The 17,012-nt window shown below is 26.7% G+C and overlaps 2 protein-coding genes across 2 annotated transcripts; one reads left to right on the top strand and one right to left on the bottom strand.

The window, feature by feature from the left end:
• Nucleotides 1-276: 276 nt before the first annotated feature.
• Nucleotides 277-7,005, bottom strand: LOC114125946 (synaptogyrin). Its single transcript, XM_027989782.2, has 5 exons — nt 6,395-7,005; nt 2,800-3,037; nt 2,063-2,202; nt 1,819-1,966; nt 277-1,261 (listed from the first exon to the last, which is right to left on the bottom strand). The coding sequence occupies exons 1-5, from the start codon at nt 6,497-6,499 to the stop codon at nt 1,236-1,238; spliced, it is 657 nt and encodes a 218-aa protein (XP_027845583.1). The 5' UTR covers nt 6,500-7,005; the 3' UTR covers nt 277-1,235.
• Nucleotides 7,006-9,702: 2,697 nt separating this feature from the next.
• LOC114125947 (phosphoribosyl pyrophosphate synthase-associated protein 2) lies at nt 9,703-13,372 on the top strand. Its single transcript, XM_027989783.2, has 7 exons — nt 9,703-9,951; nt 10,025-10,144; nt 11,477-11,586; nt 11,648-11,826; nt 12,072-12,350; nt 12,423-12,569; nt 12,635-13,372. Exons 1-7 carry the CDS (start codon nt 9,875-9,877, stop codon nt 12,791-12,793), a joined length of 1,071 nt encoding a protein of 356 aa, XP_027845584.1. The 5' UTR covers nt 9,703-9,874; the 3' UTR covers nt 12,794-13,372.
• The last annotated feature ends 3,640 nt before the right edge of the window (nt 13,373-17,012 follow it).

Genomic DNA, 17,012 nt, shown 5'->3' with positions numbered 1-17,012 from the left:
ACTTTTAATATTAAAAGAGTATAATATACATTGTACATATTATATACAATCACTCTATATTGTTCACTTATCTTATAATCAATAATATCGTGTGTTACTGTTTTGGTTAAGAGAAATATTAGTTACAATATTTTTCCATTTTGTACTCTCATACCTAAGCTATGATAGCTTTCGTAGAAAAAATCATCACGAATAAAAATTCATGAACATTCTATAATATATTAACACATCGTTTTATTATCTATAAAGAAGTTTAGGTAATCAAAACTCACAACATGAATAATCCGTATGCATATATTTCTCATCACTTTAAATATATTTTAAGAAAAAAAATATATATAATATATACGCGCATTAGCACTTGTATGTAATAATATAGTAATGTTAATATTAATAGTTGATTATTAATTTATATTATATTATATTATATTATATTTATTAGGATATAGGATGTATCTACCGACAAAATACTGATACGGCAAAACAAAAATGGGTTCGTAATAATCGCATTAATCACGATGATGACGTATCTACATTATATTTTCTAATACTAAAATCTAATATTGCCTGTGACATTATTATTAATATGAGTACCTAATTATTTCTATTTATTTAAAAATATGTTTATCACTTATATTTTAGAAAAAGAACGTTATTATAGAGATTGATTAGAATTATGTTTGTTTTTTTTTTGTACGTTACTTATAACAGTAGGTATAATAGGTATATACATAAACACCTATGCATATTATGTTATGGAGAATAAACTCTAAGAATTTGATCGTAAAAATTTGTGCCATGATGCATCATACTTCGTTTTTAGGCTTTCGTCGACGCTTAATATAATTTTATTTAAAGAAAAACTATTAACAATACCAATAATTATTTCACAATTTCTTACTAAAATTTACTTAAGTTTTTATAAACGGACAACAACAATAATGTATAGAATATTAGTTGAAAATGTAATGATACAATAAGTATATCAAAAAAATAATAATTATAAAAAAAAAAATATATATAATTATCATAAACGATTTTGTTACAAATTTCAAAAATTGATACTACTCGCAACTAACTATTCAATAAAATATGTTGTTTAGTTATTGTGAAGTAATAAAACCAGTAATACCATCGGCGATAAGTAATTTGGTAAGACGTGTAGTAAAAACACAATCTCCTGGCATGTCCAGCATCATAGTTGAAAAACTGATTGTGTACTACAATCAGCTTACTTAGTAAGCTTGAGTTTGATATTCACCTAAAATATAAAATAAATAAATAAATACAAAATTTTTTTCTAATAATATGATAATAATATTGTATGAGTATTTTTAAATTGGATGTAACTTTATGATCTCTATTGTATGCTAATATATTATTTTACGTAAATACTTATTATAGGGTAGTAGGTATATAGGGATTTTCACTAATTGGCATTGAGCTCTAGTTATTAGCGTAAATGTACATATTTATTTAATAAAAATATCTGCGGAGAGTGACTATAATTAAAATAGATGAATATTTTATAAAATTAAAAATATGTACGTTAAACAAATTTATAACTGCCTTTTTGTAGTGTAGAATTTATACGATTTCTATTTTGTGACCTTTTAAATATTTTCCTTTTAGCCAAAAAATTGCTGTTGTACCCTGTACCTATATTATAATTATTATGTTTCGTATCGTTAAGTATTAATGCATTCTCATGTCAAATAATTTATACATATAAATATATATATTTGTATGATACAAAAAAGTTAAACAAAATTTACAATAACTACATTTTGAATCACTATTTAGTGAATTTACTCATACCCGACATCTGTTTATTAAATGGAGATTCGTTGGAACTGTTATTTTGCGTTTCTTCGTATGCTCCAAACTGATCGGCTTCAAAAGATGATACAAATGCTGGATCTACGCCCATTTGATATCTTTGATATGAAAAATATGCAGAAGTACCCTGTGACATCATTCAATCAAATAAATAAATTATCAATTATTATTATTATTATTATATCGTGATGTAATCAAATAGATACAATGTTTTTGAACATACCCATGAAAAAATAGCAAATAATGCAAAATAAATGGCAGTGGTTGGATTGGCAGTGCTAATTGAATCAGGAAAATCAGGTGTATCACTCCATGAGTTAGATAAATAAATGAAAAGTAAAAAATTCCAAAACGACCATAGACCTGAAATTTAAAAATATATATTAAAAATTTGAATATGATACAAATATTTTGCATTTGTCTTCACTCGCTTCAGAATAAACATTTATACCTAAGCATGTTATTTAATTACTTACTAGAGTTTATATAATACATTTGAAAATGATCATAAATCAAAATTCTACACACTCAATAAACTATATTAACCAATATCTAGCTTTCGGCTTAGATAATGTTTCTTAGAATATTTTTTATCTAAACCACCTATTAACAAATTTAATCAAAATTTGTAAGATTTTTACAGAAAAAATTGTAATAGTAATTACTACCTAATTCAATAATAATTAAATAATTGAATAATTTTAAATTTCAATATTAAATTTAATTTTCTTCAGTAAAAAATTTAATATTTTTTAGTTAACTAATAGTTACTAAATCGAATGAAATTTTTTTTAAAGTTACAAAATGGTTTATATATAAAGCACAACATTTTTTGAGTTATTTTTAAAACTATTTAAGGTTTATAAAATACTAAAAATAAATTAATAATCATATTCTATAGAACTATATGATACGTGTCTAGAGTTTAGTTTTATATGTTTGCTTATCGATGGTTCTTACTTGAGAATCCAAGGTCGATGAGCACATAATGTTTACGGCTTTTTACCGACGGCACGTTTTCAAAATAATATTCACCACCGACGAATACTGCTGCTCCGATCACCGACGTAAAACCTACTACACCTCCAATGTGACATCCAAAACTCTTAAGCTTGAACATGCATATTTCCTCGTTAGTTTTTGTATCTGTAGTCCATGAGCCAGATGATGCACAAAAATACACGATCAAACCAAATAACTAAAATAATTACAAAACATAAAATAATTAAAGAAATACAATTATATATACCATATAATATAATATATATATATATATATTATATATAGAATGGATAAACATAATTATCCAACATCAAGGCAGCTATATATAAAACTTCATATACTTTGAAAGTTTTTGGTTAAACTTAAATTCTACTCAAAATATGCATTTTTGAATTCAACGTCAGATTAGATTAATTTACAAATTAATCACATAAGTTTGTCATCGAAAATATGTATCTCACTGTTTAATTTTGTTTAATTATTATAGCCTAGTACCTACGTACACTGAAGTATAGTAACTTAATTTGATATGATTTTCAGTTAAAAATTAATAATCCACATAATAATCTTAAAAATGTAAAAATTCACTTTTGAGCTCATCGGGAAAATGAGTCAAAAACAAATGTAAATTCATCCAATAACGAGCCTCTAATGAAATCATTTGTAAATGCCTTTAGATTTCTTTGGTATTATAAATTTATAAAACAATAAAAATGTGTGTAATTATAATGATTATTAATATTAAGCCATTTATTAATCAATAATTATTTTGTAGATAGCATGTATACTTAGGTAATATTATATAATATGCATTCTCTAATTTACTATTTAAACCGTTAAGATATAAAATAGGCTCTTACACGAATGGAATATGCAAATAAGTATTTCTTTACTTAAAATGCATATTATATTCCTAGTATCGCATGCCCTTTTACTATAACAAATATTTTTAAAACAATTTTAGAAAGTTACAATACATTAACAACTTACCAAAAAAATAAATAAATAAAAAACAATAAAAATGCTATTATTACATAACATTATTCTTATATTTATAAGAATATTTATCACAAAAAAATGATCACATTATACCCAAACTATGAAATTCCGTTTATTTCATTAGGTAGTTATATTTTATAAAATGTGATCATATTTCTCATTTTGAACATAAATATAAACTTCTTTGCTTCAATAAAATTATTTTTCGAATTTCAGTCTATAAGATATCAATCAAATTATATTCGTGCCTTTAACTTTAAAACTCTAATTATTCATTAGTTAAGTACATAATTCGTGCCTTATCTTGGCTTAAATTGTACTGAATATTTATACCTACTTGGTATATATATTTACTTTCCATAATTAAAATTAAAAAAATAATAATAATGTTGATTTAAATATGTGTATCATTTCGGTCTTATGAATATAGTTCCCTAGGTATTTAGTAAATACATATACATATATTTTACACTTAAACTATACAAAACAACATATAGGTATTATCGTATTAATATATTTTAATATGATTATGCATGTTTTTGGAGGACTACGCGGTGGTTTGAAGTGATGGTGACGTAGTGGAAAAGGATATAAGGGAATGCTCTTCACTTTTATTTCTATACTACACGCCATATACTTCAACCCTACAACATTTTTTAACAGTATTTCGATCCATAGACATTTCAATAGAATTATATATATATATATACATATAGCTTATTAATTTATTTGGTTTTACCCATGATTGCGTAAATATAAGTATAGTACAAATAATAAGTAATGAAAATTGAGACTATAAAAGGAGTACATCATAAATGCTCGTTTATATGTGTGTGTTTATACGTATATAGTTACTAATACTATAGTATAGTATTTCTTCTGCTCTTAATCTAACAAGCTACAGAATAGAGCAAAATTTCACTGAGAAAAATCGAATTCATGGTATCGCCTATTAGTTAATTATGTAAGAGTTAAAGTTATAATTCCTTCAAAATTTAAAAGAATTCAAACAATAAAATTATAAATTATAATTCTATAAAAACCTGCATATCGCTATAACTCTTTCGTATGAAATTATCTCAAAAATATTCTTTTCTCGTAGTTTAATAACAAGCACCTATTTAAGTTAAATATCTGATATTAACCTGGTTACGACTTTGATTTTCCATAATAGGCAGTGCAATTTAACGCTATATTTCTCGTTGAATACAAAAATATTCTACAGTATCACAATACTAGGTTATCCGTTCCCCAGTCACTTATATAATATATTTGAATAGATCGCTTCGTCTAATGCTACGTAACCATTATACTAACCTTATACGGTTATAATACGCTACGCGTTTCAACGGATCATGAATCATGATCATACATGGGTCGACGATCGACGAACAAATAATATGTAGGTACGCAATAGTACCTATGTGTTAGTACGTATATAGGTATACAGGCCTGATTTACTAATTAATAGGCAATTCCAAATTATATGTGTAGGCCATTATTTGTTTATCTCTATACATATTTTGCATACTATATTAGCTTCAATAATTTATAAGTAAGAAGTCTAGGCTTGGGATTTATATGCAACAAAAAAAACTACGAAACGTGTTCTTAAAAATATGCATTAATGAATTAAAATTAGGCAAGTGTGAAGCGTTCAAATTTGCTATTAAAAAAGAGTTGTGATTTTGGTTTTAAATTAATATAAAAACTTTTTTATTTATTTGTTATTGTATAACCTTCTTATAATTGTTATTTCCAAAAAAAAAGTAGTATAATAACAACCTACACTAAAATTCATAAAAAAAATAACATAGCATTATATTGTATCTATACAATAGATCTATACAATCTATATTTTACATAAAATAATAATTACAGCAATTGCAAGATAGATAAACTAAAATAATATTTTTTGTTTCTACTGAATTAAAAGTTTTTATTAAAATCTTTATTTTCATTTTCTTGAATTTGCATTTTTTACTAAAAAGTTGCAAATTAGTGAAATATGGCTTAAAAAAACAAATATGGACTTAAAAATAATAATATGTATATTGTATATTATAATACTCTAAGTCTCTAAATACTGTTAATATTGAAATTTCACACAAATATACTCTAAAATAGTATTTATATTTTTATTTTATTTCACATTTTCGTGAAACATATTATATTGTGCTTACTCGGCTTATTATACAATACGATGAACCAGTAAAAATATATAAACGCATCAGATACGCCAAAAAAAGTATTTAATTTTTTTTTTTTTTAACTACTCGTACGTTTGCAAATTTAGGCGCGAGTGCCCCGCAATACACATCAAACTAAACGACGTGTTCCAAAATGAAAAATCGAACGTCCTCCCCTCGCTCGTCGATCGGGCCCAACGGCCCAACGTAAACGTCCCATATGGCCACGTCATGTGCGTACTCGCATAAAATAAACACCTAAGTGTAAATATACATCGCACGTCACGTATTGCGCACAGCACCCGCACGTGTACAACACATATTTAGGCTATTATTATAATATTATATATTATTATCGTACGTACCAACGACAAAAGTCTGACGAACACGTGAGGTTTGCGGACAAAGTTTTGAACGTTGAATTGGCCGCCGACTTTGCCGGCCCCGTAGGCTTGCGGACCAGGATCCATATTATTGCGACGATCGACGACGACGACGACGACGATGTATTATGCGATCTGAAGACGGTCAACGCAGAGACCGCGGCGGGATTCGCGGGGGACGGCCGACTTTTGTACAACACTATATAATAATACTATATGTAAAGGCCGCGGGTAATTGATTAATAATAATATTTTACCGTGTCACTATCGCAACCGTACGCGTACTCACAATTATTACAATTTATAATATCGTTATCGCGTCGAACCTATGTGTAATACGGTTCGAGGATTTCGTTTTATTTTGTATTGTTTTCGCTCGTGTGTACAAAACCCGCGTATTATCTCAAACGCGCGACAAAGCGGCGGCGGCGGCCAGGAGAGAGCTTTTGCCGAGATAACGGGGCTCATTGATTTTTCAACGACGCTGGTCGCGCGCAACGGCTCCGCGGGGGGGATGAGAGGACGAAGCGGGTGCAGGCTTGATGGGCCACCGCGCCATCGTCGCGGCTGTATCCCGACCCGCCGTCCCCGACTTACCCCTAGCGCTGTCCCTTATACACACCCACACGCGCTTGAAAATATATACCGTGTCACCACCACTCGAGGGTCGCGCCGCAGCGTTAGCTGGTCTTAACGATTCGGGGTGGGCGTCAGCGAAAGCGCTCCGCGACGCCGGCGGCGTCGCCGTCGCCACCGTAGTCGTACCAACTTGCGGCCCATGGTGTCTTTGCTGGCTGCCAACAGTCCGCGTAATATTATAATAATATATGAGACCCACGATTATTAGGTATTATAGCTATAATTGCAGCTGTAGCGTGATCGTCTGCACGTCGTGATGCAGGGTCGTCCTCTATATTATAATATATTATGTATGAACGACGGACATTTCTCCCCCCCCCGGGACTGTTTTTGACGTAATATAGGACATTTATGCCCCAATATATTTTCTATTACATATTATATGTTACCTCAATATGTTTAGTGTTTACCTACTATTTAATAGAAAATTAGGTATTTTTTTTTTCACAAATATAATAAATAAAATAATATAGTAATATTTAAATTTTACCATATTTTATCTTTTAGCTACCTATTATAATATTTATATAACATTTTTATTACATTTATAATTTCATTATTTGTAATTCATTATATTTATGAAAAAAAAAACAATTTTTAAATAATTGGGGGGGGGGTGAATTTCCAGGAGAAATTGTCCGTTTACCATTATGTATACCTATTAGCGGATCTGAAACTAATTTGAGGGTATGAGTGGTATGATAAACTGATATCATGCTATAATAGCCAATAGGTATTAAATATATCTCTGGGGGTTCAGACTATGCTAAATCTCCCACTCACACCTGTAGTCACGGCCATGGGTAGGTACCTATTTAGTATTTATAGTGCTATTTTATTTAAAAGTTATCGATTACACGTCGAAATAAACAGATAAAAGTTTTGATTCATAAATACAATAAGTTTCCCTAATCCTCTCACAATGTTTTCTTTGTGTTATTAGTAGGCGCGTAACAATACAAATTACAAATACTTATTCTAAAATAAATATATTATTAATATTGTATACTACATAAATAGGTACATCTTGAGTATAAGATATATGTAAACAAAATTTAAAAATAAAGATAATATTTAATCTATGGAAAATAATAAAATGAAAAAAAATGACCCAAAATGGCCAAAAATAGTTTTAAAAATCAAATATGCAAGATATAATTTCGAAATTGGAGTTTTTATTGTCTAATCTATTTTTTTTTTTTTTTTTTTAAAGGAATTCAATCCCGTCTGTTTTTTCTACCAAACTTTATTTAATAATTTATTATTACACTAATTTTACCGATCATCCTAGACATCAGATTAAATTTCTGAATAAATTTTTACTTTTTTGAAATTGTAGTACCCTTAAATCCATCAAATGCTTAGTATTCGAAATTTAAAATGTTAATAATATTTAAGTGAAACGATTACTTTAAAAGTACACAAGAAAGTTCTTTTCTAGAAAATCCCATAATATTTAATTCAGACTCGTATTCAGAAATTCTATCAATTAAATAGGTTAGTAAATGCAATAATATGCAGAGGATTAAAATAATTTAATCTTTTGACATAAATAAACAATAAATAATAAGGTTATTTTTGTGTAGCGTGTTAATATGTTATTGCAGACAATAATTATAGGTACGTACTAATATTACTTTTACACACAATAATTTATAATATTTTATAATAAGTAATTACTAATTGAGTAATAATAATCACTTACTACGTACACATTTACATAATCGACAAGCACGCACTTATAAAATTGCCTATACTGAAATCCTTAACAACTAACACTCTCAAGCAGTCTATGTTGTACAGTAAGCTAAAAAAATCATTTTCATACAAATTCTCAACTCTGATCATTAAACACTCGTTTAAAACACTTTCCAACCCCAATTTCCAAGCTCTAATTAACACGTATATTATAATACATACAACGCAAGAGATTAGCAGGATTGCTGAAACACCACTCTGAAAATATCTCGATCAAATATCGTTGTTTTATTTTCATCTAATTAAATAATAATCAAAACCCATATTATTTAGGTATAAATTTGTAATTATAAATTAAAAATAATACCCAACAATTATGTAATTAAATTGATAAAATTATAGGCCATGTTGACTTTTAATTATTGTGAAAAATAATTATAACACGAGTATACAGCTTCTTTTTATAGAAATAATTATTAAACTATTTATTATTTAAATTGTTACCATATAACTATAATCTCTGCAGTCACAGATGAAATTCGTGTTTGTATGATATTTTAATGTTTCAGTATACTGTATACAGCAAACCAAAGACCAATAGACTAAAATATAAACGGTTGCGAGATAAAATAAAACAAATCGGTTGAATAATGACAAATCATAAATAATAATGTACCAACATTATTGTAGTATTACCACTGAATAGATTGAAATTTCACCTACTTTTTGTTAGTTAATAGTTATTATATCACATTTATACACGACCATTAACTATTAACTAAGACAATAAGTACGAAAATGATAAAATATTAAAATGTAATACTTTTTTTTTATATAATTTTATTTCAAATACCTAATCAACATTCAACAAGTGAGCCTCCGTTGCTATCACCGTAACAATACAACGTCTTTGATCCCCGCTGTTACTGATAAAAAATAAAAATTAGGCTTATCAAGTTCATTTATTTTCAAATCGATCAAACCTCGATGTTCAATATTATTACAATAAATCTGCACATTGGCCGTTGACTGTTCGCAGTAAGTTATTCCCGTCTAGTGATCGATTTGTCAAGTTACTTTGAAATACGGAAATCTCTTTAATTTCTGTTAAACATACTAATCACCATGGATATAGCTACATCGACGGACATCATGATCATTAGCGGAAATTCGCACCTCGAATTAGCCAATTTGGTCGCTCGGTAATTATAATTTATATACTATTTTTTTAAATTTTTATGGATCATGAAATTATTTAAAACATTAAATTCACAGACGATTAGGTGTTAAACCGGCCCGGTGTGCTGTTTCTTATACCACTAACCGAGAAACATCTGTCCAAATAAGTGATTCCGTACGTGGAAAAGACATATACATCATTCAAACTGGCTCAAAGTATGTATAATTAATAAATAATATTTATACAAATAGTGTAATAACAATACATTTTATATTAATTTATTTCCTGTAATCTGTTTGAAGTATTATGACATAAATTTATTTGCCACTTACAATTATGAAAACTAACATAATATACCTAATCTCATAGTAATACAAATTACTATGGTACGACTTGTATTTTATTGATTGTAAACAACAATTTGAAACATTTTTAAACACAAGTGTTAAATTTGTGTCTATTGATAGGGAATCTATGATATAAATATCTGTTAATGCATTGTGAAAGTGCTCATTCTGTATGATTACTTGATTAACTGTTTGTTTTCTTGGCAATTTTATTTAAAATTGCTAAAAATAAGTCTTATTAGTTGGCTACTTTACAATTATATTAACTTGGTGTTGATATTCTTAACAGTTTAAGGAAGCAAAACATTTCTCAAACTCACTATTATTTTCATTTAAAACATAACTTAATTTATTTAATATTTACATTTTTTTCTTCAATTATTTATTAAATCAAAGAAACGTGTATAATTTAACACTATGTGTATTCTTATTACAAACTACAATTATTATTGTTTTCTACTAAATTATTTAAAATATTAAATCTATCAACATAATGTTTAAGGTGGATGGTTTCTAAACTTATTATTGACTTTTTAAAAAGCTTTTGATTAACAAAACATATAGCCATACTACTAACATTCATAGTTTTGTGATTTTTATTAATAGCCAAGTATTAACTATTCTTATAAACCAATGAAATATTCTGAATAAGTTAATAATGTATGTATTATTATTTATTATACTATAAATCATAGATTTTATGATTATTATATTGTAATTAACTATATATTTTTATCGTCTGATTTTCTATTTCATTAATATCGGTTCATTTCTATATTATTCACTTAAACTATTAAAGTAAGCTAGTGTAATTAGTACTTAGTAATATTAAATAAAGTCCTATAGTAGTAATTTTAAATCATAAATGCATTAAAAAAAAAGTAATAACAATTACAATTTAAACGATGAAGTTACATTATTATTATGAAGATAGTACACATCATTGAGCATTAACACATTTGTTCTAAATAACATTTTAATGTCCATTGAATTAAAATCATATTTAATTATGTCTCAATGTGTATTTATTTATGTTTTTAAATGATTACATCATAACTTATATAGTCATAATCTTTATTTTGACATTCCTCTATACATATTATATGCCTTTTTTGTAATTACTGATTACCTATGTTTAGCTATAAGATAATAATTATTATAAATCTTGCTATATACCTTAAATTCTATTTAATTTTTTAGAGATGTAAATAATAATATAATGGAACTTTTGATCATGGCATATGCATGCAAAACTTCTTCTGCCAAAAGCATTGTTGGAGTTATTCCTTATCTACCTTACAGTAAACAATGTATTAAAAATAATTTCACTTAAAATCTTCATGAATAATTTTATAATTAATTTTGCTTTAGGTAAAATGCGTAAACGTGGTTCTATTGTATCCAAACTTTTGGCCAAGATGTTGTGTTCGTCAGGCTTAACTCATGTGATTACAATGGATCTTCACCAAAAAGAAATTCAAGGTTTTTTTGAATGTCCAGTTGACAATTTGAGAGCTTCGCCATTCCTTTTACAGTATATTCAAGAATGTGTAAGTCTTCAATGTTCCAAATATTAATTTTAAAATGTATTAACCTACTATATTTTTAATTACAAGGTTGTCACTGTGCTTTCATATTAAAGAAATACAGAGACATAAGATTACACAGTGGCCCACCCTGTATGTTCAAAATAATGTATTATTAAAAATTTTAAAATTATAGTAATACATTTTTGTCATTGAAAGTAGGATTTTTAATATGTGTTATTAAAATGTTTTATTTTAAATTCAAATAGATCCCTGATTATCGTAATGCAGTTATTGTTGCAAGAAATCCTGGATCAGCTAAAAAAGCTACATCATATGCTGAACGTTTACGTTTAGGAATTGCTGTTATTCATGGAGAACAGAAAGAATCCGATTCTGATATGGTTGATGGAAGAAATTCTCCACCGCCATCAACATCTCGTTCAAGAACAATGGATGTGGGAGTAGGAGTACCACAACATCCAGCCAAAGAAAAACCTCCCATTAATGTAGTGGGAGATGTTGGTGGTCGTATCGCTATTATGGTGGTCAGTAAAATTGCAAATTTTAAAAACATAAAAAATTACTTAAGTAGTTTCTAAAAAGTAAATATTTTTCAGGATGATATGGTAGATGATGTTGCTTCATTTGTAGCTGCTGCTGAAGTATTGAAGGAACGTGGTGCTTATAAAATTTATGTCTTGGCTACTCATGGTCTTTTATCATCTGATTCTCCAAGACTTATTGAATCTTCGCCAATTGATGAAGTAAATTAATAATAAGTAATAATAAATGTTTAAATTAGCAAATTCATTATATTTATTTATTATAGGTGGTTGTGACAAATACAATTCCTCATGAAATCCAAAAAATGCAATGTCACAAAATCAAAACTGTAGACATAAGTATTTTACTATCAGAGGCTATTCGCAGAATTCATAATAAAGAATCCATGTCATATCTATTCAAAAATGTCACATTAGAAGACTAAAATATTTTTAAATGTTAATCATTTACTTGATTGTGGTAAAATGAAGAACATAAGAGATTAAATATAAAACTAATAGAATTCCAAACACTGATTTATGAACTCAAGTATAATATTGTAGATACAAATATGAATCATGTTTATTTCAAATGAGTATATCAAATTATTGTTTTTTTTTTTTTTTTTTAATACATCTTTTATTGATAACCATTATTTACTAAGTGAAGAGAATACATAATTAGAACAACTTACACATTAATAAATGTTAAAAATGTTGTAATTAATATTACGATATTTTTTAGTGCCATTATATTACAATGTAATTATTTAAATTTATTTCTATTTATTTTAGAAATACTAAATTTTTTATAAATAAAAGGTGATTAAACATTTATTTGTCATTAATGTTAAGTATTCTCAAACATCAGAAGATTCAAAAGTTTGATGATTAATATTTAATGTTATTCACTCTTGTGGATATTCTCAAGTAGCTATTAGTCACTTAGTCACAGTTTATAAATCTATGTGTTGATAATTATTAATTACTATTAAATACCAATTTTATAAATTATAAAAACTATAGACTTTTGTTTTATTCATTTCATTGTGTTCAAATTGTATTATTGATATACTTGGAATTGGGAACTAATTGTATTTTGTATCATTTTGAAAAGAATCAGAAATTATTTGTGTATATATTGAAATGCTTACCTTAAAGGTTTATCATCAAAATATTTTATAATTACATTTTATAAGTAATTTCAATTTCAATATAGTTAAATTTATATATTATATTTAACATACTCATGGTCTTATGTCATATGTAATTCACATGATATTAAATATTATGTTTCTTTGATTTATTTAAACATTACTAAGTAATCACTTTAGTTGATTTAAAATTTTACTTTTAGGTAGTTATTATCAAGAGTTTTTTGTATTTTGTATTTGTATATTATTTTTATGGGTATTGAATGTTCACACAACATTTTAGTACATAACTCAAGCTGTGAATATGTTGGTACTATTAAACTGCAAGATCTAAGATCTTTTATTATTTATTACTGTTATTAGTAAATAATAAGAGAACAGACTTGACCTATGCTGATGTCTATAGAAAATAAAATGAAAGAAATTCCTTTTGATCATACAATTATATAATACATAAATGGGTCTTCTTTGTATAATGTTTGTATCATCACAAACGAGTATCTAAAAATGTATTTTATTTATTATATTTCTCAGTCTCAAGTGAATGGCTCTATTTTAGTTATGTGCAGTGGCGCCAAACACTTATGGCTATTGACTAATGGGGTAAATACCCCAGAACTGTTTAAATTGTGAGTTGGTAGATAGGTGGGCGACTGCTTGATGTATTAAAGGTATTATACAATATAGTGTAAATACTAAATAGTACATAGAATTACAGACAACAGACATACAGTAGGTATTTGCTATAATATTACATCAATTAACTGAATTCAGTCGGCAAAAATTGTTATGCTGAATGACTCGTGGGTGGATAGGTACCCAAAAAGAGTTTACCCCAGTGATTTAAAAAATGTTAAGCGCCACTGGACAGTGGACTTATGTAGTTATGTGAAAATAATTCTCTCACTGGAAAATTTTTTCGTTTAATAATTATAGACATGTATTTAACAAAATATTATTATTTGTTGAGATTGTTAGGAATATTTGCAACAGATCTGAATTATCATAGACTGAAACCGTTCTGAAAAATAATTAATTTGGGAATGAAAATCCTTTGAAAGTATTGAAACCCTTGTTAAAATATTTTAGAAACCTAAATCAATATTTCGATATTTCCAAGAGTAAAATCAAGTTTTTCCCGTTAATTACCGGTTGTTTTCATTTATGTTATTTTTAATCCTGAAAAGAGCAATGAACGTATTGGTTTTACAATTCCTTATATAGGTACGGTTATATTTATGTGAAAACATAAAAATACTTCAATGTTGAAAATAGTTTCTGATAAATTAGAATATTGGATTTATTTTGTGTTTTTTAAATATTGAAAGTGTGGAGGTCAAAATTCCTAGCACTTAAAATAATCTGGGATTATTTGCATAATAGGTTTTTTACAAAATGTATTTTGTTGTAATTAAAAAAAAAAAATAAATAAGTCATATCATCCTATCCTAAACGTGACTTAATTTTAAATTTTTTCGATTTAAGTTGGAATAGTTGGATGTACTTTTTCTTAGTCAAAATAATTAAAAATTGAATGCATAAGACTTCATAATTTTTTCTTTCATTTTAAGAATATTAATAATATATAATGTTTATCCACAATTATTTTGGATTTACTATACAGGTACCTATCTTAAATAATTTTTTTTTTTTTTGCAAAATTGGTTAAATATTTAAACGAAAATAAATTACTTTTCCAATAACGATAAAATAAATATAAATAGGGGCAAACAATCAATGTCTGCTCACAAGTCACTATTATTTTTCATATGCAATAATTTATTATTAAATTCAAATTTAATGCATTTATCACAGTAAAGTTTTGATTAAATATTACCACTGGTAATAACTACCTAATGTCCTAATAGCTAATAAGAATAACGAGATACTTATATAGGTAGGTACCTACTCAAATACTATACAGCACTGATATCAGAACATCTTCACTACCTATCTTCCTCGATTTTTTTTTACCTATTTGATTTGTATAACATTAAAATTTAAAAACTGGTTAAAATTGGTATTAACACTAATTGAAATTGTTAAGAACCGGAATCAATAAATTTTTGTTTATTACTAAGAACTGTATTGAAACCGGAATAAAATTTCTAGAAAGTAGGAATACTATAGGAACCAAAGTATAGTGTTTGACACGTAATTCATACAAAAAGGAATTTGTTCTTTTAAAAATAAAAGGTGTATTAATTCTTTCTAATAAAAGGAATTCGTTCATTTAGGTACTATTATTTTATAAAATAAACTAGTTCCTTTTTTAGATCTAGATTTTTAAAAAAAAATCGATGATAAAAATAATACCTAATAAATAAAAATGATTTTTTTATCATTCATTTATAATTTATTTTTGAGTAGGTTTCTTAATTTTTCAACCAAATAATATATTATAGGTGACAAGTCATATTTCATAATTTTAAACTTTATAAGTAGAAATATACGATATAGGTATCATAGTTATAGACTATAGTCTATAGAAATATAGATAAATGAGATCTTTATTTTCTATTATGTATACAATTTTTTTAAAAAAAGTATAACCAATGTTTAACACTTTGTTCCCCAGCAATTTACTTCATAATTTGTATATGCAATTGATTTAAGCATCGATAATTGCAGCAGTCTGCAGATACATAAAGCCATAGGTTTTTAAATTGTGTTACAGAAAATAAATATAATGTTCATTTTATATTTTTATTATTTATTCTTATGACAAATAGAATTTTTCAAAAAATCAATTGTTTTCCAGTTTTATTTTTAGTATACAATTTAAAAGGAAATACCTATGTACCTACTAAGGTTAAAATATGATAGTTCTATCACTTCTATCGGCTATTATATTTATAATAAAAAAAAAAAAAATAAAATATCTATAGGTTTTTGTAGAGTTTGTTGGGACTATTATAATAATACTATACCTATACGTACATTTGAAAAATAGTTATTTTCTAATTATTTTGTTATAAATTAGGGTGGCTATCTGTTTAAGATATTCATGGCATTATTTCAGTTAAGGAACTTGTGTTCTGGTATTTTAAAAAGTTCTTTGAAACTAGGTATTTGGTAACTAGGTAACTGCAACCCTCCAAAGGTAAAAAACCGATACATATTCCTGCAGTAGGTAGAGTTAAGTAATAAGTATAGGTAGAAATTGGTATTCTGTGTATTCTGGTGACGGTTTCCAAGTTACGGCTAAGTATAATATGTAGTAATAAAGGAAATTAATAGGTATATAGTTTTCATGGTTTATATTAATTATGTAGGTTTTAACTGTGGCCCCCCTCTACAGAAAAATTTGAAAATACGCTAAGTACTGCAATTGACAAATGTTTATTGGAATTTGTTGTCCCGGATTTCATAAAACGTATTCTGGTCCCCCAGGTTAGGTCAGACCTCAGTTAAGTAAGATAAGTTAGGCATATGAATGTAAAAATAACGATAATATTTTGAATTTTCAACATATTTAGATTTTATGCCTTAAAATACACGTTTTGAAAAA

Source organism: Aphis gossypii, chromosome 2 (assembly GCF_020184175.1).
Source record: "Aphis gossypii isolate Hap1 chromosome 2, ASM2018417v2, whole genome shotgun sequence".
NCBI classification, from domain to species: Eukaryota; Metazoa; Arthropoda; class Insecta; order Hemiptera; family Aphididae; genus Aphis; species Aphis gossypii.
The sequence above is the reverse complement of the archived record's forward strand: the minus strand, read 5'-3'. Positions and strand labels throughout refer to the sequence as shown.

Excerpts from the sequence above, each read along its gene's own strand:
- LOC114125947 (XM_027989783.2), top strand. The coding sequence starts at position 9,875 with ATGGATATAGCTACATCGACGGACATCATGATCATTAGCGGAAATTCG. Across the intron at positions 10,145-11,476 it reads ATCATTCAAACTGGCTCAAA|AGATGTAAATAATAATATAA; the intron begins GTATGTATAATT and ends TTAATTTTTTAG. Across the intron at positions 12,351-12,422 it reads GTCGTATCGCTATTATGGTG|GATGATATGGTAGATGATGT; the intron begins GTCAGTAAAATT and ends AATATTTTTCAG.
- LOC114125946 (XM_027989782.2), bottom strand. The coding sequence starts at position 6,499 with ATGGATCCTGGTCCGCAAGCCTACGGGGCCGGCAAAGTCGGCGGCCAA. Across the intron at positions 3,038-6,394 it reads TCGTCAGACTTTTGTCGTTG|TTATTTGGTTTGATCGTGTA; the intron begins GTACGTACGATA and ends TAATTATTTTAG. Across the intron at positions 2,203-2,799 it reads CATCGACCTTGGATTCTCAA|GTCTATGGTCGTTTTGGAAT; the intron begins GTAAGAACCATC and ends TTTAAATTTCAG.